Source organism: Petaurus breviceps, unplaced genomic scaffold, assembly GCF_028583685.1.
Source record: "Petaurus breviceps papuanus isolate PSGF00001 unplaced genomic scaffold, PetGlider_PUasm1.0 90639, whole genome shotgun sequence".
Lineage (NCBI taxonomy): Eukaryota > Metazoa > Chordata > Mammalia > Diprotodontia > Petauridae > Petaurus > Petaurus breviceps.
In genome coordinates, this window is record NW_027187296.1 from 61357 (window position 1) to 88884 (window position 27528).

The 27528-nt window shown below is 38.8% G+C and overlaps 1 protein-coding gene across 2 annotated transcripts in view; it reads left to right on the top strand.

Annotated features, from left to right (window-relative positions):
• The window catches only part of WDFY2 (WD repeat and FYVE domain containing 2), an 86491-nt gene extending 59888 nt beyond the window's left edge, over positions 1–26603 (top strand). For both annotated transcript variants that reach the window (XM_069064576.1, XM_069064577.1), the window contains 5 exons: positions 4639–4744; positions 10079–10180; positions 11156–11286; positions 16178–16286; positions 19472–26603. In XM_069064576.1, coding sequence (XP_068920677.1) covers positions 4639–4744; positions 10079–10180; positions 11156–11286; positions 16178–16286; positions 19472–19501 — 478 coding nt within the window. In that variant the 3' untranslated portion in view covers positions 19502–26603. The remainder of the gene's footprint in view (positions 1–4638; positions 4745–10078; positions 10181–11155; positions 11287–16177; positions 16287–19471) is intronic.
• The last annotated feature ends 925 nt before the right edge of the window (positions 26604–27528 follow it).

The following is a 27528-nucleotide window of genomic DNA, read 5'->3' on the forward strand; positions in this document are numbered from 1 at the left end:
GAGCTTAGCTGGAGCTCAGGAAATGTGCTTCTTGCCTTCAGTCCAAGCCTGTAGGCCAAATCTCCAAGCTTTTATTAAGTACTTACTGTGTTCCAGTTAGAGGGATACAGAGACAGGCAAGGCAGTCCCTGCCCTCAAGGAGTGTCCTTTCTAATGGCAAAGCCACCATGCTAACAACCAGCACAGATAGGACGTCTTTTTGTAGCTGTACAGGCTAAACTGGATATCGTCTTCGAGGGAAGGCATCAACATGAAGGGGGCAGGGAAAGGCTTCTTGCAGCAGGTGAGTTGGACTGAAGCATTGCCTCCTTACTGGGCTAAAGAGGATGTTGGAAGAAATAAAATAGGTTTAGAAATAACCCCCCAGAAAAGCATCTGACTTCAGAGCCACTGGTCCTTCTGGTATAACATATTGCCTCCCAAATAAAGCATAATTCATCTTACTATTTGTAGAGCTTTCTGACTGTCAAAAAGTTGAATTAGAAAATTCTTCGATAAGTTATGAAGGATACAATATCATAGTATGAATGGCCCTGAATGTAATGCTTTCTGATTAGGCTATTAAATTGGCTATTGTGCATTTTAGTTAGAATAAAACAGTATTTGGATGCTTGGTTTGGAGGGAATTATGATAACTAGTAGTAAGACAACTCAATTTTGATTTTTCACTTTAAGAATGATTAAAGTTTGCACACTGTCAGCTTATTGAGAACTATCCAGTAGCTTTTCCCAAGAGCATAGATAACCGACGTTTTTACTTGTCTTGTTTTAATTCAAGGATAATTTTCAGAAATCCAAAATTGATTTAGCTGTCTTAGTTGCTATACAGAAATTTCATCATAGTCTAAAGTTGATTTAGGTACTAGTGAAGACATAATTTGACTCAAAATACTTTTAAGTTCAAGTAAAACCACATGCAAAAATATACTTCTCCATGATATAATTTGTGATCATAGTATATTCATGCTTTCATTCCTTTGCTACAAATGGGGAAATATACTTATCACACTGTGGGAGGAGAAGCAAAGTAAGGGTCCCTCTGTATCTGGCTATTTTTGTCCAATATATTAGTTGTTTTGTCAGAGCATCTGATGGGTGTCGCAGAAATGCTTCACTAGACATTTACCAAAATGTGCCAAATTCAGCAACTCTAATGTATGTATCAACTTCCATTCTTACAAAATACTCCTAATTTCTTAATCAGTTTCAGGTTAACAATCTCAAATAGTTTGTAGCTATCCTTCATAATATCTTAGTTTCTTTAATTATATTAGATGGTACCTTGATTTAGAACAAAGTCAAATAATTGTAGATTAGCCATATGTATAACTAGCAAGTTTTTTTTTTTCCCTTTTCATACTATTCATGAAAAAGCCTTAAACAAAGATGATGTTGTTAAACTCAGAACTGGTCATTCTCTCCTTTGTACCAAGAAGCCATGTTTGAAGATGATGTGAAAAAAGAGCCCTCTCATCCAGTCTCAGTTTTAGTGGCAGAAGAGTAAGGAAAAATACCAGTGACCACAAAGCATAGGATTATAAATTTCTCTTTCACTATTAATCTTCGAATTATTAAACCACTCAGCTTTGGGGAATATAAATTGTCATAGAGGATAAACTTGAGAATTGTTAATGACATAATACTGAATCTAGTCTGAATCTGGATTCAAGAGTTCTGACTGTGACATTGTCATCATCTCTACCTATGCCAAATTGAGGGTATTTCTCTGTATGCTTGTCTGTCTTTCTGTTTGAAGTAGTTAGGTGTTTCTTCTCATGGAGAGCTGGGCCTGGAGTCAGGAAGACCTGATTTCAAATCAGACATTTCCCAGCTCCATGACCCAGAATGCTTAACCTCTGTCTGCCTGTTTTCTCAGCTGTAAAATGAGGATAATAATAACACCCACTTCCCAGGGTTGTTGTGAAGATCAGCACAGTGCCCAGCGTAGAGTACGTGCTTAATAAATGTTAGTCCCATCCATCCATCCATCCATCCATCCATCCATCCATCCATCCATCCATCCGTCCATCCGTCCGTCTGTCTATCTATCTTCTGTTGCTAGTGGTACGTAACCAAAGTTTGAGAGACACAGCCTGTCATTGACATTCACTACTGATGTCCACTAAACATAGAAGGATTCAGTCCCATACACCAGGACTGTGGAATGTGTTTGGGGCCCAGGGGTTCAAGTTTAGTCTTGCCTTGGTCAACAGCAGAGATTCTTAACCTCTAGTTCATTAACTTTTAAAAAAATAACCATTTCAATATAATTTGTTTCCTTTCAGTCCTATGTATTTTATTTCATAAATTTAAAAACATAACTCCAAAAAGGGGTCTATAGGCTTTACCAGATGGCCAGAGGAATCCAGAACACACAAAAAAGCTTGAGAACTAGTCTTGAGGATCTCAGAGTTAAGGAGGCCAGTTCTTAGTTTCCCTGTACATTTAAGTGGGCCTTGGAAGTCTAGAGAACTTCCTAAGATTGGGTCTTTTATAGACCTGGCTGGATCCCTGAAGGCTTTAGAACCTGCTCTGAGTCAGGAATTAGATTCACTATTCACTGGATCCTTAATGGGCTGCCTTTACATAATACCTGGGGACTAAGAGGAATTATTGTTCTCCCAGATCCTAGACTTTCTTAGGTCTACTTTTGTAAAGGAAAATTAACTCTTTTGCCCTTCTCCCAAAGGGATCTCCTCACCTTTTGCCTACGTGCCTGATGGTAAAGGAAATTAGAAGTTCCTACTTGGTATAGTCCTAGGAGCTGGCTGATCTTAGTTAGTGGTTGTATGAAATGGTCTTCTTTGTGCTCTTAAAATGCCTAAAAAGTAAAAGCTTTTGCTCCCCTGGGGGGTCCCTCCATTTGTAAGATAATAGAGATTGTGTTGGGGGTATTTAGGAGCACAGTGAATAGAGTGCCCACTCCTGACCTGGAGTCAGGAAGACTTCTCTTCCTGAGTTCCAATCTAGCCTCGAGACACTATCTGTGTGATCCTGGGCAAGTCACTTAATCCTGTTTGCCTCAGTTTCCTCATCTGTAAAATGAGTTGGAGAAAGGAAATGGCAAACCATGGCAGTATCTTGGCCAAGAAAACCCCAAGTGGGGTCATGGAGAGTTGGGCACCACTGAAAAACAACTGAACAAAAGCCACTGTGTTGACACTTTCTAGAATGGGAGCCTGTTGTGATTATCACTTGGTACTGGAGAAGAGGAAGAAATATTTTAATTCCTTATAATCTTTCATCTGTAGAACTGGGGAAGTTGGCAGAGCCTGCTTTAGCCTGCAGGTTGTTTTACTACTAAGTGAAGAAGTCCTGATAATGCAGCTTGATTACAATGCCTGGGGATTCAGGCAGCTGCTGGAGGGCTTGACCTCTGAACTCTGCCTTTGATTATTAACAGTCATGAGCTCATCATGTACCCAAGTGAATTATAAATTTGTCATATGGTTGCTTCATTTTGCTGCCAGTTAGGAAGGTCAAAGAGATTCCTTTCATGGTTTAGTTTGGTTTTATTCTACCTCCTGTATATATGAAGATGCTTTTAACAAATGAACTGTGGTCCTTGTAACTAAATCACCAATCTGCTTAGCTTGGTGTTGTTTCCCTTTGACTTTTACACACACGAGTAGGGACATCACAGGTCCTGAAGTCACGGATCAATCACGCTGGAGCCAGGTAAGATAGGTAAGGCAGCTGGGAACATCCTCATCTGGTAGTTAGTGCAACGACCAGAAACTCAGTCAATAGCCCACCCTGACAAGGGCTAAGTTCATTTGCTGCCCCCAAAATGACGTTATTAGTTATTTGAGAGTAGCTTCAGATGTCACAAACAAGAGCTGGAGCTGGGACGAATGAGTCTGTGCTTACTGGTTACAATCGGTTGATTTTCCTGAAATCTCTGCTTTTTTGATATCCTAGCCATCTGTCCAGGCCCAACTTAAGGCTAGCATCCTGATTTCCATTGCTAGAAGTGATTTCTCCTTCCTGCGGCCACTCCCCCCCCCATTATGATCCTGTAGAATTTTTATACTTTTATATGTTTATCCTATTCCAATTTTTATTACACTTCCTCATGTATTACCAACAAGATTGTCAATCAACGAATGTTTACGGAGCGCATACTCCATGTCAGGCATTGCATTAATGAGCACAAGGGGTACAAAGAAAGGCAAAAACCACAGTTCCTGATTTCAAGGGACTCACATTTTGGGGGAAACAAAAATGTGAATTGAATGTAATCTCACAGGGAGAGAACTAGCAGGGAGTGAGGGTGGGGGCCAGGAAATACCTTTCATGGAAGGTGGGATTTGATATGAGTCTTAAAGGAAACCTGGGAAGCTAAGGAGTGAGTACTTTAAGGAGAACTACCCTGTACTGTTTATTTTTGCTCCTCTCTCAGGCCTGGCATGACACATTATATAACTCTGCGTGTGTGTGTGTGTGTGTGTGTGTGTGCGCGTGCACGTGCGTGCATGCGTGAGTGTGTGTGTGACGTTAAAGGTGCTTAATAAATGGTACTTAATAGTAGATGCTTAATAAATGTATATTGAATGAATGAGAGTTTCTATCTGAAGGCCTCAGTTTGCCATCCATCCTTGGCTATTAATAATATTCCATACTCCATTTCTTTCACAGTGACAAAGTCCAGGCTCTCTCCTATGCTCCACATACTCGACAACTCATCTCTTGTGGAGGAGATGGTGGCATTGTGGTCTGGAACATGGATGTCCAGAGGCAAGAGGTAGGTCCCCAGGACTGAATCCTTCAACAGCAGGGAGATTGAGCCTCAAGAGCCAAAGTTATACTGAGGCAACCCTGCAGTTTTTCATGATTAAACCATGAAGTATAATGTCATGATGGATGTCAGAATTAAGTCAGCAGGTAGGGGGAAATCCCATCATTCATTACCCTTTAGGGATAGAGGAGCCAGGGTGTGAAATTAATTAATGCTGCAGTGGAGCAAAGAGATTTCAAAAGAACTCTGATTTTCCTGACTAAGAGGTTTCATCACTTAAGGGCTTGTTCTCCCACTAGCAATAAAAGTGTTCATAGGGAAAACTAAATGTCTATTTTAAGGTGATTAGTTCTTTTGTGCAGTGTTAAGGCATGCTACCAAAATAGAATGCTCAAGTTCTTTCTGTTATTGAAGAGAATTATGATGTTATTTAGAGAAATGATTAGTGTTTGTGAAATATTATTTGACTCTTTTGAACAGGAAAAATCACTAAGATGGTTTTCAAATTCACTGATTCTCATACTTCCACTTAAGTGGTTGCTAAACTCATTCCCAAATAGGCATATTTGGGGGATCTGGATAGGTCATTTTTAAATAGAAAGCAACAACATTCTTCTCAAATAACAGTTTTTTGAAGGGAAATACCTTTTGGTTTTACAGTTATTTTTCCACCAAATTTACTATAATACAAACTTTGTAATTACAATTTTCCCATTTCTCTAGGATCGTTTTAAGAATTAGGCATTAACATATATAATCTTGGCTTTGTAATTTGTTTCCTTACTGTATGCACAAGGGACATAGGAGGAGAGTTACACTTAGAAAGACAACAAAGGCGGCCCCATGACTTCATGCCTCCCTGGTCCATTCCTGTGTTGTAAGAGTAGCTGTTATTATTGGCAGTGTAATACCTTTTAAGTGTCATTACTTAAATGCTTAAGAAGATTAAAGCTTTATTTGTTCAATCCATTAATCCACAGGAGTTCTATTAGTAACTAATTAAAATCAGCATTACTTTTATGTAGTGGGGAAATTGCAAAATTTTTATTCTTGAAAAATACCTCTGAGCATGACAGAAAATGAGAATAGTCCATTTAGGAGGAGTCATAGAAAGACAAGCGGGTACACATGCTTTGTTAGTGGAGCCATGAATTGGTACAACTATTCTAGAAAGCATTTTGGAAATGTGTAAAGTGACTATAGTGTCCATGATGTTTGATCCAGAGGTTCCACAGATAGGCATATACCCTTCAAAGAGATCACTGACAAAAAGGAAGGCTCCATATACCCCAAAATAATTATAGTAGCATTTTTCATGGTGGCAAAGAAGAAGAAACAAAGATATGGGAAAAGTCAAAACAAATTGTGGGACAGTTATGTAATGAAATATTATTATGCTATAAGAAACAACAAATGTGATGAACATAGAGAATAGAAAGACTTACATGAACAGATGCAAAGTGGAGCCAGGAAAACAGTATACACAACGACTAAAAATGTTAGAGGGAACTGAATGTTGTGAAACTAAAGAACAAGCTTCACTCCAAAGAAGAAATATCTGAAAATATCTTTTCCCCCTCCTCTTTTGTAGAGATGGGAGGTCCAGAGGTGTGGGACAGTGCATACAACAAAGGATTTTTTAGGTGTGTTTGATAGGTTATGCTAAATTTTCTCTCTCTTTTTAAAAATGTTTACTGTTTTTTAAAAAATGGTTCTTTGGAGCAAGGGATGTGTAAAAATACTGTAAGATATCATTAAATATCTGTCTCTCCCTCCCCCCTAAAAAAGAAAAACATCTTGACACTGTTAACAGTGAAGTGACACATAGCATTGTAGTATAGACAAGGGACCCCAAGTTCAAATCCTCGCTCCTCCAATGAAGAAGCCTGTTGGACTTCTGCAATCTATTTAAACTCTTTGCGCTTCAATTCCCTCATCTGTAAAATGGGGGGGGGGGCGGGATGTGGACTCAGTAACCTCTCAGGTGCCTTCCAGTTTTATCCTTGTGAGCCTATGGTCCTCAGCAAGGATATTTATAGTATGTTCCACTATCCAGGAGAAGATTTGCACTATTAACAGCTTTAATTACCGGCTTGGTCATCTTTCACAATGTGACCTACTTTCATTTAGAAATGGTCAAACTTGGCTATGTAAATGTCTCTGTTTGCTACTTTTCAATGCCTGCTTTATTATTAAAAAAAAAACTGTTATTTCTCCATTTGTATCACAGAATTATAGGCTGCCTTTGATAACATAGTGGCTCCAACCTTGGTATAAAATACTAGGTTTCCAATAGCTAATTAAATTCATGGAGCAGGGGAACCCCTTTTATATCATGGACCCCTTGGGAATTCTGGAAAAAACTAATGGACCTTCTCAGAATAAGGTTGTTGTTTTTTTAAATTCATAACTAAAAGAGATGCTAAATTTCAGTTAGAAGGTAGAGAAAATAAAGATGCAATTTTCCCAGTAATAACAACTAGCACTTACATAGCATTTTATGGCTTACAAAATGCTTTACAACATTACCTCATCTGGTCCTCACAACATCCTTAGGAAGAAGGTGCTATTATAATCTCTTTTTTTATAGAGGAGGAAACAGAGAGACAGGTTGAATTGCCCAAGATCACACAGTTAGTAAGTGTCCAAAGCAGGATTTGAACTCAAGTCTTCATGACTCTAGGTCCAGTGCTCACCATCCAGGAAGCACTATGGAGGGAATTTTCTCAAGTGCCCAGTGGTCTAGATGGAGCAGTTCAGTGAAACATTTGCTTCTAAAAGGTCATCTCAGCACCATTGTGTTAGAAAGCATAACCCAGTGCCATGTACTGAGCAACTAACTTTGAGTTGGGTAAACTAGAGGCAGCAATGGAAGGAAGCAATATCAGACCTAGTATGAAAATCCAAGAAAGGTCCATACCTCTTCTCCCAAAAACTCTCAGCCCCCTTCTGAAAGACCTGTAACTCTGCACCAGCATAGTAGAGCTAGAAGGAATTCTCTGACTGTATCTTTTTTAAAATCTCTGATTTCTCCTTCTGTCTCCTAAGGAAGTTAGTCCTTGGGCATCCAGGAAATACCATAGCAGAGGGTAATCTTTGCAGCTGCTGGATGGACTATATGGCCACCAAATTCCCTTCTCTAACAGTTGGGTAAATTAATAATTTCTAAAAAATGTTAGGCACCACTATTGTTTGGAAATCACAGCCCTGTACCTAGAATATTCTCAGTCATGATTTACTGCTTTCTAGACATTCTGTGTATATCATTTGAGAATACATCTAAATTTCACATGGGGGGGGGGAACGGGAATCTGTTAATAAATTAATTAGTGGAAGCAGAAAACCACTATGCTACCTAACTGTTCATGGACATTTTGAAATCTATCTACAAGACCCCAGATTAAGAACTCCTGACATAAAGGATGTTAGAAATTCTAGGGGAGTCTTACTGGGGGACATGAGACTTCAAATAGAATTTGAAAGATTAGTAAGGATCTAAAAGACTAGAATCAAATCTTTTCATGAGCAAAGACCTGAAGGCAAGAATGAGCTTCATCTAATCCTTAATAGTAAATATCGCATGATTTCTTTGTATATACCAAATGAGGATTTTAAAAAAAATAGACATTTCTGGCATTTCTGGATTTGAATCTTGATTTTTCTTAAAAATTAAAAAAAAAATTAGAAAAAAATCACAGCATAGAAAAGTCAACTTTTGGTGGGGCAGAAATGTTATTTTAAATTAAAATTCGTATAAGTGTTATTTCAACAAATATGGTTCAGTCTGTCTTTAGTACTGACATCAGACATGTGGACAAGAAACCAAATCAGATATTGGCCCTTTTCTTGTTTCCAGACAGACAGCTGGATCTGACCACAGTGCCTTAATATACCAACATTTTAAGTTCCCTATGATTCTTTTAAATATGAATCTCAATCCCTCTGCTAAATGATGAGCTCTGTTGGGCTAAACATATCCAGAAAGTGAATAATAGCCAGTTTCCCTAACAATTCCTGTGTACAGATTAAAGTGGAGTGACTACAGTTAAAACAAGCAAACTTTATAGAAACATCATAAAGATTTAAGCATAACATCATAGATTTCTGAGAACAAAACCCAACTGTATTAACCAAGTTTGAAGCAATTAGAGACGAGATCACTTTTTTCAAGTTTTGTTGAAGCCTTTTGTTTTTTATGCCATAATTATTTCCAGGTAGATTCCCTTCCCACACAAAACTCTCCCTTGTAACACAGAAAAACAGTTAAGCAAAAAATCAGCAAACTTGACTATCCCAAAGAGGAGATAATTTTGAACAAATGCTCACGTATCACTTCTCTAGTCCAGAATTTAGTTTCTTCAACAGTAAAATGAAGGGTTGGACTATCTCATCTCTTCCACAGCTATATCCTCTGATCCTCAAAGAGGTAGAATCTCAAACAGTAACAGGTCCTACCTGCTAATAGCTAAAGTGGTTTGCAGTGTGCCCATGGAGCTGGTGTGGGAGAGAATCTGCAGGTTGTCTGCTCAGGCATTCATTTACACCTTGATGACGATATCAGCATCTTTTAATATGAAATAAGATGATATGTATCTAATTAAACGAGTGGGTCAGAACAATATAAGAAGGCCAGTGAGGTTAATGTTTTTTTGTTGCTATTAAAAATTGTTAGGAATAGACTAATAAATTAAGCAAAAAAGTGATTACAATTTTTAATCTGCAACTTTATAAACACATCTGATTTAGGTTCCCTTGATGTAGATGTTATCTTTACTTTGCCAGAGGCAGCATGGCATAGTGCATAGAGAGTCAGTCTGCAAAGCCAGTTGGACCTGGCTTCAGATCTCCCACATCTGACCCATTCTGGCTGCATAACATTGGGCAAAGCTCTTCATCTCTCAGTAATGTAGGTCAGGGGGGTCAAAATCAAACAGAAATGGATCCCAGACACTTGCGGCTTAGAAAACCACAAATTAACATCTGTTTTGATTTTTTATTTATACTGTTAAACATTTCTCAGTTACATATTAATCTTGTTCAGGGCCGCAGCTCTCTACAGTTTTAAGTTTCTCAAAGAAGACTGCCTTGGCAGAAGGCATTTTCCTCATCTGGGAGTACCTGACAGACACCCTTGAAACCTTAGGTCCAGGCCCTATCACTGTCCTATTTACTTTTCCTGTGATCGTTTTGGTTCCCCAGTCTCACCTCCTCCTAAAAGAGTGTAAGCTAGAAGACAGAGCTGATTGAGTCTGTCTTGTTTATACTCATGTAGCATCTATGCTTGAATGTTCATCAGTTGCATCGTCATGGCCTTTTCTGTTTGTGTTTTTTGTTGACAAGACTCCTGAATGGTTGGACAGTGATTCCTGTCAAAAGTGTGACCAGCCTTTCTTCTGGAACTTCAAGCAGATGTGGGACAGCAAAAAAATTGGCTTGAGACAGGTTAGTTCATTGGGTACTTCACAGAGAGAGAATAACTATCTTACCAGGTTATTTTGGAAAATTTGGGGGGAAAAGGAAGTCACCTTGTGACTAAAAGTAATACCACTCAAGTACACTTTCCCTATTATAGTTTATTTTTACATGATCAGTTTTAGGAAAATGTAGTCACTTATCCACTTAGTCTCCCTGTCTTCACATAGAGCACTTCAGCTGCTCCTATCTTTGGCAGTTTCTGCTTTGAATGGTACCTGTCCAATGTCCATGACTTAGTCTTCCTTTTACATAGTAAGATCCTGGAGGGCATAGGTCACATTTATATTCTCCTTAATGCTTTGCATATTGCAAGGACTTAACTTTTAGATGAACTCCAGAGATGTCTACTGAAAGAATCTCTAAATAGAGGAGTATAGAAAGCAATAACTTTTATACCACACTAAGTGACAAATTCATGCAAAGAATCCTCTTTTCCTCTTTCCATGTTCTCTTAATTTCAGTCCTCAAGTTTGCTCACAGCACAGTCTTCTCCATCATTGTCTTGGTTTTTTTTTTTTCCCCATAGGAGACAAATGTTAGATTACTCATAAAATTGAAGTAGTCTTCATCTCACATTCTTCATCAAGCCAGTCCTGGTCATTCCTAACAGTGGAATGCCATTAGAAGATGCAGCAGTAAGCTGGCTCCTTCTTCTGTAATTCCCAGAATGTTGTGATGGGGAGGCTTTGAGACAGCTACATGGTCCTCATTCATAAGAGGTGATATTTACATTTCTGAGTAAACTGATGACAGCAGATGGAAGCCAGCACAACTCCCTTCCCATGTTTCTGTCACCATCATGGGCCATTTCAGGGATGAATCATTTCATTTTTGAGCCTTACTGTCCATATGTGAATCTGGCAGGTGGTGGGTAGGGCCCTGGCTCAAGGTGTGCTGGTGATGGCCACATTGAATGTCTCTATCTCTTGTTCCTTTTTCCAGCACCACTGTAGGAAGTGTGGGAAGGCCGTCTGTGGCAAATGCAGCTCCAAGCGTTCCTCCATCCCACTGATGGGCTTTGAATTTGAAGTGAGAGTCTGTGACAACTGTCATGAGTCCATCACGGATGAAGAGTAAGTCTCGATGGCATGTTGTATGAGTCAAGTAAAAAGAGCCAAATATGGTAGCTGCAGTTAATTGAAGACCCAAAGTAGTGTCTGTCTGTCTGAACAGCAGCCAGCTTAGAAGTTGTACCAGTCTCTGGTAAAATACCGTGTTTCCCCGATAATAAGACACTGTCTTATTAACTTTTTTGGACAGAAAAACACCAGAGGGCTTATTTTCAGGGGAGGGCTTATTTTAATGAACATTGACAGCAATTTTAATAAACAGGTAAATGTGAACAAAAAAATGTACCTTTATTCAATAAGCAAATCACTGGGGAAGAACAGGATGACGCGCTCACTGCTGCAGCTCTGATTGGATGCAGGTCGGAGCGTGGTGTGCGTTTCACCCTTTGGGGGGGATGGTGCATACAGAGGGTACCGTAATGTAGCGTGTAGCGCAGGGGATCACCTTCACTACAGTAGCAATCTCAATAGGGCTTATTTTCGGGGGAGGGCTTATTTTAGAGGAATCTTACACAGTAAGGGGAGGGCTTATTTTCGGGATAGGTCTTATTATCGGGGAAACACGGTACATCCTAGAGATGTTCCCTCACCCTGCTCTACAACCAAGCAATTTGTGGTAGTTGCTTAATGAGCTTCAGCCTTTTGCCATTCCCACTCCAAGTAGTAGGAACTGTAGGATGTTTGCATTTCTGTAGCTTAAATGTCTTCTCTGAGTGAATCCTTATGGACAGCTTGCCATGACCAAAAGAAGGCTGAGATGCCTGCCATGTCATGTCTTACGCCCTGTTGCAATTTGTCCAGAAGGAAAAGGGATGTGAATCTTTTTCTTGACCAACATGTCATCTTCACTGGAGTCATAAGATTGGAAATAAATTAAATTTTCCAAGAGGATGCTACTTATCCTCTACCTCAATAGACAAATAACCTATTTGCCTAGTTATTCACATTACTTGCCCCCATAATTCTTCCCATTAGCCATACTATACAAACCAGGGTTATTGCATTCTAGGGACTTTGGGAGACCAGGCCTAACATTTGAGCTACCCTCTATTTAAGGTTGCCTAATTAAAAAAATAAAAAGTGTGGTCATCACTCTGGAAATCATTCTGCCTTTTTGTGAATCCCATGGAGTGCTTTGTTTTTTCTTATGCATATTTTTAAAAGAAATGACCTCAATTAGTACATCACTCTCTAGGCCTTCCCTCCCTCCTCTAACCCCAGCATCTTGGAGAGTCAAAAATAATTTGAAGCCATAGATGTACTGTAAATTGAATGATATTTCATGTGTACTCAAGCAGTTCATTATCTAAAAAAAATCTGTGGTGAATGCTTTAAATAGCCAGATTTAACCAGCAGTTCTGCTCCTGGATATTAATGCTCCAGAATATGGGTTTTCCTGTTATATTTTAACAAAGCTAAAAGTTCTAGTTGCTTGTGAAATAGTTGGAAGATTTATATAGTAAAAACATAAAGGGCAGTAGTAGTAATACTATGAATAGATACTAGACATTATAGGTAGATATTGATATTAATGCTATTGTAGATACTAGGTATCTAGGATACTTCCCTTATCCAGGCCTGAATAGGTTGGTACCCCAGTCACCAGCCTCTCCTACTTTCTTGGTTCCAGTGACCACAGGTTGGGAATCATACTGACAGGAAGGACTTAGGTTGTTTAGTTGGAAGGATCCATAGCTGTCATATTGTCCTTATACCTCAGCAGGTGTCCTCTTCAACAAATAGTCAGTCATCCTCTGCTAGACAGCCTCCACTTAGGGGAAATCAACCACCTGCTAAGTTAGGTAGTTCTAATTATTAAAAATGTTTTCTTTGTATCAAGCCTAAATCGGCCTTTCCACAATTTCTACCTGATGTTCTACTGTCTGTGCCTTGGAACAAATCTGATCTCTCTTCTATCATTCACACTCCCCCTTAACCTTTTCCAAACTAAATATCCCCAGTTCTTTCAAGCAGTTCTTGTGTAGCGTGATTTCAAATCATATCACCATTTTAATTGCCCTTCTGAACAATCTTCAGCTTTTCACTGTTCTCCTGCTAATGACACTGAGTCCCAGCCCTGACTTTTATTAATTATGTGACTATTAGTAAGAGGACGAAGTTCTTTGAACGTGTTTTCTAATCTTTAGGATAAGAATGATGTAGGTACTAGCAATCCTATAAGGTTACGCTGAAGAAAGCACTTTGTAAATTGTAAAATGCAACTTAAAAATATTAATAATAAATCCACATCAATAGACTGTCACCCTTTCCTACAGAAGTTTCCCAGTATAAAAAGGCCCAGATACAGCTTCTTCCAGCACACACTTTTTTTCTTTTCCAAGCAGAGAAACATGACAGCCAAGGACTGAAAAAACATACATGAGGTGAACCAATTTGGAAAACACTGAGACTTTTTTTTAATATAACTCAAAGGAAGATTTTTTTAATATAACTTCAAAGGAAGATGCTAAATGATTAGAAAATACCCAGAATAGTATAATTGCCCCTCCATCCCACCCACAGCCAAAGACTATCCGTTAGAAATTAACTACAGATGTCTGCTTTCTCATCTTTTAAAAAAAAATCTTGACAAGATATTCCTTTCACTTTTTTTTGGTGTTTTTTTTTCCTTTTACAAATTGTAATATAACATGACTAATATGCACATATATAACCTAAATGAAATTGCTTACTGTCTTAGGGAAGGGGAGGTAAGAGAGAAGAAGAAAATTTGGAACTAAAATTTTTATTAAAAAATTATTCATTATCTTTGCACGTATGGAAAAAATAAAATACTATTTTAAGAAAAGGGGGAAAAAAATCTTGATGAGAATGAGATACACATTTCAAAGGGTATCCTTGAAGAAAACATTTGAAGGGAAGAGGTAGGTTTTTACAAATAGTTTCACATAGAATTCCATCTCGCTTATTGACAGAAAAACAGCTACAAAAACCTGCTGTGTTTATTGTTGGTTAATTATTTTTTTCAAGTACTCATCTTAGTGAAATAAACATAGGCTTACTTTCCAACAAGGCGTTTCCCCTGAATGTATTAAAGTCATACAAGGGTTTGGGCTAGGTACAACCACAGAAAATAACTTTGGTCACTGATCCTGTCAACATCAGGTGAGGCAGGAGAGTAGGAAGATGTGTACTCACCAAAGGTTATGATAGAAGTTAACCTCCATGAGTGTGGGCATTGGTTCATCCTGTGTATTGGTACTTCTAGCACATATCAGTGCCAGATGTATTGTAGGAATTTATAAATGCTTTTCATGTAATAGAGGAGAAGTGAGATTTCTTATCATTCCTTAAATGAAGCTGTTGAAGTGCTCCTGCAATACTTTTTCATGACATCATGCTAATTGTGCCTAGCTCCATAATATCATTAGGCCTTTTAGGACTAGCTAGGTGGTACAATGGAGAAAACACTCGGCTTGGACTCAGGAAGAGTTGAGTTCAATGCTGGCCTCAGACACTAGCTGTATGAACTCGGACAAGTTGCTTAACCACCGTTGCTTCAGTTTCCTCATCTGTAAAATGGAGATAATAATAAAACCTACTTCCCAAGGTTGTCCAGAGGATCAAATAAGATAATAATTGTAAAGTGCTTAGCACAGGAGTGGCTAGATAGCACAGGGGTGACTAGGTAGTACAGTGAATGGAGCACTGGCCCTGGAGTCAGGAGGACCTGAGTTCAAATCCAGCCTCAGACACTCTACACTTACTAGCCATGTGACCTTGGGCAAGTCAGTTGACCCCAATTGCCCTCCAAAAAATAAAGTTCTTAGTACAGTATGAGACACATAGTAAGCATTATATGAATGCTAGTAGTTGTTATTTTTAATAAGATCCATGACAATCACAAAGACCTAAAAATCCACACCAAGTAGATAAAGAATTTCTTATTTAGACCATAATCTTTGGTCAGTCAGTCAGCATTTATTAAGAACCTACTGTGTGTTGGGCACCGTGGTAAGTTCTAGGGATACAAAAATGGGAAGAGGGAAGAAAGATAATCTTTGCCTCAAGGTTATAGTCTGGGGGGGGGAACAATATTTGATTGGAAGCTGGAAATGTTGGGAAGGGAAGAGATAGGCAGAACAAGAAGGTGCACACAGGAGCACAGTGAAATAAATCAAACGCGTTCTATGGTGCAGTCAGGGGAGAAATGAGACATGTCAGGGCTAAGAGTCCTCCTTAAATGAAGGTTTGGAGTTCACGCCCCTATTTCCAATCATAGAGGATAGTGATTAGGGTATTTAGGTGGAAAGCCTAGATAATTGGTCTGGCTTGGTTAGCCCATGCAGATGGAATGCACTGAGCTCAGCCTCGAATAGAAGGAAGAGGATGGGCTAATTGGGAAATTGTAGAACATTTGAAATACCTACCTACTTCGTCACACCAAAAAAATCCATCTTTTCAGCACTAATATTCTTCCCATGCTGCTATATGGCTTCAAATCACGAAACACTACAACCTCTAAAGAAATAAAATTGGTGGGTGACCAAGAAGGCAATGGAGGGACTTGTGAAAGACATATTACTGATGATTTCTTGATAAAAGATATTATCCAAAAAATAAATGATCAGAAAAATAGGTTGGTCAGGTAGCAAGTATATAGCGTCATGTAAAAATAAAACCGGTATTAAATACTTACCATGTGCCGTGACTGTCGTACAGATCTTGTGATGTCTCTAAAAGTTGCTGTCTGGAAGTAGGGCCATTTTAGTAAACTAACAGTGAGATCCAAGTTTATTCCTATCTATGCTTACATTATATGTGTGCATATAGTATATGTGTGTATGTATATATATGCATATATCTATACATAAACAAATGCATTCAGACATATTTTTTGCCAGCTAAATATAAATATATTTTTTACTTCCAGACGTGCACCCACAGCTACCTTCCATGACAGTAAACATAATATTGTTCATGTACATTTTGATGCAACTAGAGGATGGTTATTGACTTGTGGAACAGACAAAGTAATTAAGGTAAGAGATCATCTTAGGTCAGTTTATTTTTTTTTTTTGTTAAAATTTTTCCTCTTTTGTTTTGATATAATATCTCTGATTTATGAGACACCATGCAGGAGATCAACATTATTCACATGTACTTTGCAGAGTCAGTAGTGGTGAGTGTTAGGGATTTTAAGGCAGTCTTTGTCCTTCAGGAGTTTACATTTTGGTTGGAGGTATAGAATACACATGTAACAAAGTAAATAATTGTATGTATGTCCAAAGAGGATGGATGCTCCATCTGAAATGGGTGGGGAGCTGGCCATGGGAATCAGGAAAACCTGGGTCCTGCTTCTAATACTTCCTGGTTGTGTTACCCTGAGCAGATCACTTAACCTCTCAATGTTCTAGGCAGGAAGTGTCAAACTCCAACTCCCCAAAACTCCTGAGTGGTCCTGAACCATGTTTAAAATGTAATTGGGGGGTAGCTAGGTGGCACAGTGAATAGAGCACCAGCCCTGGAGTCAGGAGGACCTGAGTTCAACCCGGCCTCGGCACTTAACACTTACTAGCCATGTGACCTTGGGAAAGTCACTTAACCCCAACTGCCCTCCCTTCCCCCCTTCAAAAAAGCAAAAAAAAAAAAAGTAATTGGGAAACATTTCTCTATCTGTTAATCTGTGGTTTTCTCTGTCAATATGTGGCCAGTATCTATTTGACTTTGATACCACTGCTTTAAGTACTCTCTCAGAGAGTTTCTCTTTTTTTTTTCTATTTTTAAAAAATTATTTTTATGTCATATTTTTATTTATTTATTTTTTAGTTTTCAGCATTTGTTTCCACAAGATTTTGAGTTACAAATTTTCCCCATCTCTCCCCTACCCTCCACCCCAAGATAGTGAGTATACGGAATACCCCTTCCCCCAATCTGTTCCCAGAGAGTAAGTTTCAGAGAAGGTATCATCCTGTTTTTTGTTTTTTGCCTTTTGGAGGGGGGGATGCAGGGCAATTGGGGTTAAGTGACTTGCCCAAGGTCACATGGCTAGTAAGTGTTAAGTATCTGAGGTCAGATTTGAACTCAGGTCCTCCTGATTCCAGGGCCAGTGCTCTATTCACTGTGCCACCTAGCCACACTGGCATCGGCCTGTTTTGGTAGAAAAGAATCTCCTAAAGAGGAGTTCCTCAGCCAGTGAAATCACAGGTCCAGTCTCTTTCCTTAGTGGCATTCATCAAATATATAAAAAATAAGTGCCATGAATCTGTGCAGCATCACCCATTGAAGGCTGGACCTTCAATTGAGAAGACCGAGGTTTAAGTGCCACCCTATCACATATGGACTTGGCAAGTCATCTTATTTACTCTGGCAACTGTCCAAGAGTAAGTGGGAGAGTAGGTGTTAATTTGTGTTGGTGGGAGAAATTCCTCACCAGGGGCTCCCTGGGTGAATGAAATCATAGACATAGACCAAAATAAGTACCATAATGTTTTAATGGAAGGTAAAATCACTGAGTTGGTGTGCTTGTGATTAAGATCATTGACAAAATCTCTCCTAAAGTAACATCATCTCTTTATATGGCAAAATAGAATAACTTAGCACTCAATGGTCAGTTTTTCCACTCTTCTAATCATTCCACCCCTTCTAATCACCAATATCAAATATATTTTAATGAATTCTAAAATTGAGACATGAAGCAAATGAAGGGAAAACATTAAATGTGTTTTTTTTTTTAAAGATACCAAATTACTAAACTAGAAATGATTGGCAGGAAGTTCTGTTTAGTTATTCAAATAGAAAATGGGTAAATTTCATTCTCTGGGGAAAAGCAGGAATTCACCATCTCTTGACTGAAAGGGAAACAAATAAGGTCCCTCTTTACTGTGAAAACAATCATTCAATCAAAAAGCTAGTGTTTTTTCTAATTAAAAAGTGGTGGCTATGTCCCACTCCACCCAGAGAGACAGTAGCAATACAACAAAGCAATTTGAACTTGAAGTCTAGGGAGACCTGAGTTCAAACCCCACCTCCCATGCTTAATATTAGCTGTATGACAATGGAAAAACCATTAACATTTGTGATAGAGCACCCAGGCTGGGAGTCAGGAAGACTCATCTTCCTCAATTCAAATACATCCTCAGCCACTTAGTAGCTGTGTGGCTCTGGACAAGTCAATTCAGCCTAATTGCCCCAGTTTCCTCATCTGTAAAATGAGCTAGAGGAGAAAATAGTACCCCATCCCCCCACAATGTCTTTGCCCAGAAAACCCCAAATGGGGTCACAAAGAATCAGACATGAAATATGATCAAAGAACAATAAACAAAATTTCTCCTCTCTAAAATGAGAATAATAGTACCTGGTGCTGCTTGCCTCCAAAGGCTGTTGTGGGAGGCTAGCCTTTAAAGTGCTATGTAAATGTGAGTAGTTAGAATTATTGGTTATCATAATAGCAATGTAGGACTTCTCTGAGTATCCTGTTGTCCTAGGGGCTTCCTGGTGCCTGAAAACAGAGGCGTTTCCTGCTTTAAAGACCTAATGAGTACTTTCATTTTTTTCCTGAGAATCAGAAAATGACTGCTAGTGCCATGGATAACAGCATTGAAGAATCCTTGAAATGAGACTTAAGCTTCTACTTCTGGTCTTGTTCTCTTCCTGGGCCAAACTGGTTGTGGAAGAAAACAATTTTTTTTCCTTAGCCTTGTTTGATTAAGAATTATATTTTTGTAGTTTGACTTAGTTCCTAAACAAAAAGACTCAGAGGAAGCACTGGATTTAGAACTACATAAGAACATAGAGATTATTCTTCCTTTCATAGGTACAGGAACTGAACTTAGAAAAGTGAAATGACTTACCTAAGGACATACAGCCAGTACATTATAGTCAGGATTCAAACCCAGATACTCTTATTCCAAGTGCCCTGTTCTTTCCATTTCACCATGCTGTTTTGTTTTTTTTTTGCTGGTGGGGATTAAATTCTTAGAAACTTTTATTATTCAGGTATGAATACAACTTATTGATACATTAACATAAAATACAGTATTGTAAAATGCTTAGCATAGTATCTGGCACATAGTAAGTGCTATATAAATGTTAGCTATTATTACTGTTACATAAATATAGCACATAACATAGCTTAATGTGATACATTAACATTGACATGAAACATTGTAAATAACTCAATAAAATTGTAGATTTTTTGAGATCTCTTTTTCTTCTTTTTTAACAGTTGTGGGATATGACACCAGTGGTATCTTGATGATGTTTCCCAGAACCCCAAAAACAGCATTTCTGGAAGCAACGGTCATTCTAATCCAAATCATTGAGGAAGATATAAAGCTGAGTGTGGTGGGCAGTAAGGGAGAGACTCAAGATCTGAGTTGGTTTTAAGTCATCTGCTAGTGTGGGGCAAGAAGCCCCTAGCAAGGAGACTCTTATTTCAACTTATTCACACAATAGAAAAAGCTATTTTTTTAAGCAAATGGTTTGTACAATCCGGCCGTGCTGCAGTGTTTTTAGTTTGTCTGAAAAAAGAATCTGTGTGGAATGGCTGTTGAGTTTTGAATATTTCAGCTCTTCCTTGTTCTCCCTGCTTCATTTGTACTGGGGAAGTGAGGGAGGTGTCTTTTGAGGGGGCGGGGGTGGTCTTTGTGCTTCCTCCTGTTCCCCACCTCAGGATATATTCTGCCACATGCTCAGCGTCACTTTGACCTCCTGCTCATCACAAATCTGCTCTCCAGAAAGAATGTACTAAAGCTATTTATTGTTAATGTTTCTGGGTTCATCTCCAATTCAGTGGAGACATCTGTGAAGACTGACTGACTTCTCGAAGGAGCTAAGCAGAAGTGCCTGACTCCATCCTGTCTTTATCTAACAAATCAGCTTCTCCAGTTTCCTGGGCCACAGAAGGAAAATGGAGTTTTTCCTGCCTTCCCCCTGCTTCTCCTAAAAATAGTGGTTAAGCTGCCCCACAGCCACCTAAAAGATGTCCAAGCAGTGGATGATTACAGCTGAGGGCATCTCCCGTTAGCATTAGCATGTGTTAATCTGAACTCAGCTGTAACCACACAAGTGATTTTAAATGAAATTTTAGTGACCATCCTCTCTTAGGTTTCACCAAGCCACATGTTATAAAACCAATTGTCTCTTTGTTATGTGTTACTTCCGAACTTAAATGTGTTCATTTGTATGAAATTTTAATTAGATCTCTTCTTGTTTCTTCCCTACTCAAACTATGCATTAAGGAAAAAAAAAAGATCATGGAATTGATCTAGACGCCCTGCACACTTAAATGTTCTATCCCTTGAGACACTTGGTATTGTGGAATTCTGCATTTTCATGCTATTTTCCTTTTGGGCAAAACTTTTAACTTTTAAATGAAGTGTAAAATAATGCTTTTTAAAGTGAACCAAAATGGCCTGCTTATTATCGTGGGGGGTTTTAACTTCTTTCATTTTGAACCTAAAAGAAATGGAATGAAACCCAGCCAGGGAAAATTGCTAGCTCTTCTAGATGTGAAAAGGAGAACCAGTTCCTTCCCCCCCCCCCCCTATAGAGCTTAGAAAATCTGCTCATTTCTTATATAGAAAATGTACTTTTTTATTCTCTTTTATGGAGAACCTCATTTCCACTTCACTAAAATACTAAATTTGGGAACTTTTTTTAAAGGATAGATTGAGGGTAGGAGGGGTATGGAACATGTCACTTTTAATTTCCTTCTTTCTGGAAAGCAGAAAGTCTTATGGTACTACAGACTTATTTTTATCATTTATTTTTCCCTCTTCTTGGTTTTCTGGCATGGCTGATGGTTAGTGCCAGACTAGAAAACCAGGCCCTCATAGTGGCAAGCTCTGCTTCCTGGTTCTGTGACCTCTTCAATAACTTGGTGGTGGTTATGACTGCCCAAGAGGCCTTGGGGAAAATAACACTGTGCATTGCCTTATTAAATTGAACATTTATGCTTGTAAACAAGAAATTTTAACAAAGCACGGGGAGAGAAATATCCCCATATTACTGTAACTCACTCCCTGCCACCCAAAAAGTGTACATAGGACAAAATACCCTAAGGAACATAACCACTTACCACTTTTTTTTGCCTCCCCCAAATCCTCTCCCTGCTATCAATAGCTGCTATAATCACTATTTTGAATGTCTTCTGCATGTCTGTCCGTTTCATTTGGGAGCTTTTAAAAAGAACCAGATGACGTTCTGATTTTTAAAATATTCAAATGCCTATAGTCTATATATATATATATATATATATACACATATATATATGCCTGGATCTCATTATCCTGTTACTAATTTCTAAGTACTGAAAGGTGGAGTTGATCCACAGAGATAAATAGAAGGCCTCCCATTCCGTTTTGCCTTCTTCCTCATTGCATTCTGGCCAGTACAAAAAAGGGAAATCTAGTATTAAGGAACTGATGGGATGAGTGCCCATCAGGCCTGTGCACACGTTCTCCAAATGAGCCAAAGTCTCATTGGACAAATACTTGCACTCCTGTAGGATCACACATGATTCTTTTAGCTTTCTGGCATTTGACTTAAATGTGATTTCTCTGCATGGATGTCTATATTCAAAAGCCTTTACAAGTCTTTCCAATACCATATTCCTAACCAAGCCCAAAGATTTGTTCATAATTTAAAGCCAGTCAAGGTAATCTCAAGTTTCATCAGCGGTATGAGTTTTGCTTTAAAAAAAAAATACTGTGATGTTTCTAAGCTTTTACTAATTTGCTTTTTCCTTCTCTTGTCTGAATGTCCTTGAGGTCATTTAGATTCAGCAAATGTGGTTTACCCACATGAAGTGATTATCTTGGAAACTCTGTGAATGCATTAATTTTTAACTTGTGTTTCTATACCAGGGATGGGGAACCTGCAGCTTTGAGGCTACATGTGACCCTCTAGGTCCTCAAGTGCGGCCCTTTGACCGAATCCAAAGTTTGTAACCTCAAGACCACAGGTTCCCCACCTCTGTTCTATATTCTTTTCCCAGAGAAAATTCTCTGCTTGTGGGATGTCTCTCCACCAAGCATTTTCTGAAAGTGAAAGTTTCTTAGTCAGAATTAGAAGCTGGCACCAGCCTCTTGCATTTCTCAGTGGAGACTTTCTCTCTCTTAAGATTCCTTTTTCAATTACTGTCCATTTGGCTTACCTTTGTACTTGACATATGTACCACCATTGTTGCCCTTCTTGGGAGGCCAAGGTTGACTTGAACTGGATATTTTTTGAAAACAGGAAATTGTGATGATTTCACAGAATTGTTAGAGTGGCTATCTAGTGCAACTCATACCCAAGAAGGAGCCACCATTACATCTTAAAATTTTGTGATTCCCCTTTCCCCCACCTTTGATGCAATAAGTAATCATCCCTTTCTTTCATTTACTTGTTAGGAATTAGTATCACAAGAGGCAACAACTCTACCATAATAGAAAAAAAAGTTTCAGATAAAGTAAAATGTAAAGTCTTGTTTTGTTGCTCTGCTTGAGAAACCAGTGTTTCTGATTGACTTAAATTGCTACTCCCTTTTGCCTTAATATTAATAAATGAATCTTTGAATATCATAACTGGAAAGGACCTTAAGAGGTCATCTGCTAAGAAGCACCCCCAGAAACTGAGCTACACCTCAGTCATGCCGGATAGATCAGCAGCGATGACAGCATTCTTTGGCTGAGGGAGCCTGGGGAGGGTGGGGAAGGACGAGCATACAATAGGGCATCTCTGGAGGAACTGTTGATTTCTGGAAACTTTTGCTTTAGGGGACTGTGAACATCACCTGGTATAAGAATACAAGCCTGGTCTTTGGAGTGATTTGGAGGCCTCCAACCAGACCACTGGTGGGTAAGAAGTATCATACTACCGAGTCCTTTTCTATAAAACATATCTGATAAACTTTCTGTCACCCACTCTGGTCATGAGCCAACAGGTTGGTAAGTATGTAATAACAGGGTCTTTGTGGCAGGTCGGCATATTCCCTTTTCAGATGCTTCACCACTCAGTGCCAGAGTCAGGATTGAGAGTGGGAATTCAGGTGCCCACGAGCATATACAGTGTATCGTTTTTCTGAGGATAGACTGTGAAGGAACCATTTCAGTGGGCTCCTCTTGGCAGATATCTTCCCCACTCAACTAACACCCCCATTCTTTTGAAGCCTCATTTAAAACAAATTTTTTTTGCTACTTTTAAGTTTGCTGATTGAGCCCTAATTTTGCCTAAGAGAAAAGCAGCTACAAATTAAAGTAATTAGACATCAGTATTCAGCAAATGAGATTCCCCAGTTTGTGATCACATTACAGGATCTTAAGGAATAGGAAGGACTGAACCTGTGATTCCACTGGGAACTCCTAAATGAAGAAAATTCCTTTACCAGTGCAGGTTGGCACCTTTACTGCACAACTTAATAGACTTGAAAAGTTGTCTAGAGCATTTGAAAGGTAAAGTGATTTGCCCAAGGTCATACAGCTGCCAAGAGTCAGGGGCAGGACCTCAACCCTGGTCTCCCCAACTCTTGAGTCCAGCTGTCTATCCACTGTTACAGCTGCCTCTTAATTGTACATAAATGATCTTGTCACTAAGGTTTACATCTTAAAATACTGGAAATTAAGTCTTCTGACAGTTTACATTTTTCATGCAGCCCTAAGCAATTCTTCATTTTTTTCTCTTTTAAGATAGTTTAAACTGTACTCTGTGTGTGTATGTGTGTGCCCACATGTGCACACATGTATTCTTTTAAAGCGTTCAACACAAGGATTCAGCAACCTGAACAGGAGAGACAAGAATAAAGTTAATTCTTAAAATTGATTTTCCCCTTTAATTACAGTCTATGTGGTATGAAGTGCCAAAAAATAAAGGATATCCCAAAAGTCTTTAGTGCATTTTTAAGCTTTTAAAAGGTTAAAACTGCCCTAAGATTTTTGTATATTCCTGGAACACTAAACATTTTTACTATTAGAACACTGATCTTTAGGGGGTTAAGAACATAAGGAGACAAATAGTTCCCAGTACTCTGTGCTTTGAAAGAGGTTTAGCTGATCATTCATATTATTCTAGTTGAAAACCTCTCTTCTCCTCTCAAGATTTCCTTTACTTTGTAAATGCCTGAAATTGTTAGCTTGAAATGGTCCCTAGTTCCATCAACTTGTCATTTGATAAGTATTGGATATTCTCAGGGTACCTAGCCCAATGGTTGGTGCAGTGGGATGGTTGTAGAACACTACCTTCTAGCTGTATTTGTCCTTTTAGAATTTACATATTAAGTTCATGTTGGCCATTATGACCTGGCCACCACTCCCTCCTTCGTCCTGAGAGCAGCCTCAGGACACCACCAGATGTTTGTCTTCCAAGACCTTTGGGAGAATTAAGGCTTCAAGCTTGCTGGAGAGACAGTGGGAGGACATAGCTCTGTACCGTCCAATTCTGTGAAACTTCACTTGGCCTTAAGCTAACTTCTAACTACGTGCTGCGTCCACCACAGCCCAGTCTTTTGTATGAAAGCTGGCAGCTAAAGCACTCCATCCTTAGAACTTTTTCAGAGAGGGAATTGGGTGAATCCTGACTGTAACCATACATGTCAAGGAGAATTAGGGTACTTTTTTCCCTAAAGAGATAGAGATAAAACAGCTTGGTATGACCATTGGGATAATTGGACCTGCAGGGTTTCCAAAATGCCATTTTTTTGGCCTTTATTATCAATACAGCCCCCATTCCATTTCTGCCATTGGCTAGTTTTGCCTTCTATTTCCAATGCCTAAAGTATTTTCTGACTTTATAACATAAAATCATCTTCATTTTTAAACCTCATCTCAGCCAGCCTCTCAGATAAGAACTCAAAACTTAACAAACCATACAATTGTTTTTAACTTGCTACTGCTGCAATTGGCAATTAATAAAATTAGTAGAATTCCATATTTATCATTGAGTTTATCATGAGCCAGCCACTACCAGTACTAGGCGAGTAATTATCTGCAAGGCTTGATTAATCCAGATAAATGAGAGAAGATCACTCTCCCTTAGTTTCCTCTATCAAATTCCAAGAAAGCACAGTCTATATTTTTTATCTGTAGCTATATGGATATTTTATTAGGGAAAGGGGAAATATAAAGGGAATGGTGGCTAATCACTGTACAATTTCCTAAAGAAATGTTACAAATATTCCCTCTTGTAAATCTCCCACACCTTTCTGTATCTCTTCTCCCCGTGCGCCCCCTCCCCCCCCTTAGAAAAGCTCCTTAAGTTCAGGGATTCTCTATTGTGTTTCATCAATTGAATTCTGTTTCTTTGTCCCCAGCACTAAGGCCAGTGCCTTATATGTTGAAGACAACAAATGTTTGTTGAATGAGTCAGTAATCATAAAAGAATCAAACTCACTTAGGCAATAGACATTAAAATTACATGTTGATTTGATGATTAAATTAGAAACAAGGAGGCATGTATAACTTAGATCAAGCCTTGACACTTTGGACCTTTTTTTCTCTAATTAAGGGAGAGGGAGGACTATTGCTAATATAAAGGGGGAAAAAGGTTTGTTTATATTTGCGTTTATATCTTTTGTTAGCACTTTGCAGCCCTAGAATATACCAACATAATGTATGGACCAAAACACTTGTTTATTTTAACCATTACGTCTTCATTTGTGTTTTATGTTATTGCTATTACATGTTTAAGGATATGTTTTTTAATGTGTTGTCATTTTGCAAAAGAAAAATGTTATATTAAGAGTTTAAAACCTATTACATACTGTACAACTTGGAAAGTACTTGACCAAGTGAAAACTGGTTATAGGGCCTGCTTCTGACTTGCTGTAGCCAAGAACAAGGCTCCTGCCCTTCTGTATTACGCCCGTCAATCTCTATGGGGCAGATCTTTAATTGGTTGCATTTTATACATTTATTTGGGCTCCTCTTTTAAGATAAGGGAGTTCTCTGTGAATTTCAGAGTGAAAATGTAAGAAACATGAAAGTTGGAGTGGATCTCTTGAATGCTGATCTATTTTTAAATCCTCTACCCTTTGCTCTGGATATGAGAACAAAATACTGTTAAGTCCTCAGCAACCAGATCTTGCCACCTGCTTTGAGACAAGCCATCTTAACATTAACATTATCTTCAGGAAATCTGTGTTCCAATTACAAAGGGATTCCATAATGTAATAGAATAATAAAGATGAATGTTTCTTAAAGATCAAAGATAAATACATACTGAATATGATAAAGTGCTGCAGAACGGCATGGTTGTTTTCCTTCCACTCCCTTTTCCTCTGTCCTCCTAAAATGTATGTTTGTTCATTCCATGATGTAATGGATTTATTGAAAAGCTGCCTCCATGGTTCTAAAATAAACCTTTGTGAAACCTTCCTTTAACCTTAGCCTTGTATTTGTATTGTGTTTGAAGTCATAATATACGAGCATGGGCAATGCCATGAAATACTTTGGTGTTGTTCCTGATAACTTTGGACATTGGTGCTTTCAGAGGGACCGCCATGGCTGAGGTGTACAACTGAGGTAAAACTGAACTGGGGCAGCAGAGCCCTGTAAGCAGGAGCTTCCAGAGGCCATGGCAAGGTGTTCTTCCTCCACACCAACAGTCCAGAGGAATGAGATCATGGCAGATGTATTCCTTCTCTTTTCTTTATTTACCAGTTCTTAACTAGTAGACCATAGCAAAGAGAGTTGGCATCGAAAACCATGTTTGAATATGACTGTGAACTTAGGCCCTGGATATCAGTTTCCTCCTCTGAAACTAAGGGCCGTGAGCTAGTTCTCTAGGGTTCATTCCTTTGAACTTATATCTGAGAATCTGCTAAGCAAGCATACAACAGTTCTGATACTGATACAGGCATAGAATGCTTCTTCCCTCCCTCTAAACCCCCAACATTTATATATTCTGTGGGGAAGGTAATTAATGCCCTGAGGCATTGCCATCTACCGGGCCTGCACAACCTGGAGTCAAAGGTTTCAAATCTTGTCTCTGGTATTTAACACCTATGTGACCTTCCCACCCTTTCCAACTGTAGATTACTGTAGGTACAGTAACCAAGGCAATACTAGTACTCCTGGAAGAGGTACATCAATCAAGGCCCCATTGCTCCTCTCATTATCTTTGTGGCTTCCCAGGCCACAGCACCCATCTCTGGCTACCATTCCCCCACATGTGTCGTCTTCTCTTACTAAGGGAAACTCTAAGAGCAAGAACTGCCATTATTGTGCTTGTAGTATGTGCTTAATAAATGCTATTTATTAATTTAAGTAATGCTATTTATTAATAAGTGCTTAATAAATGCTATTT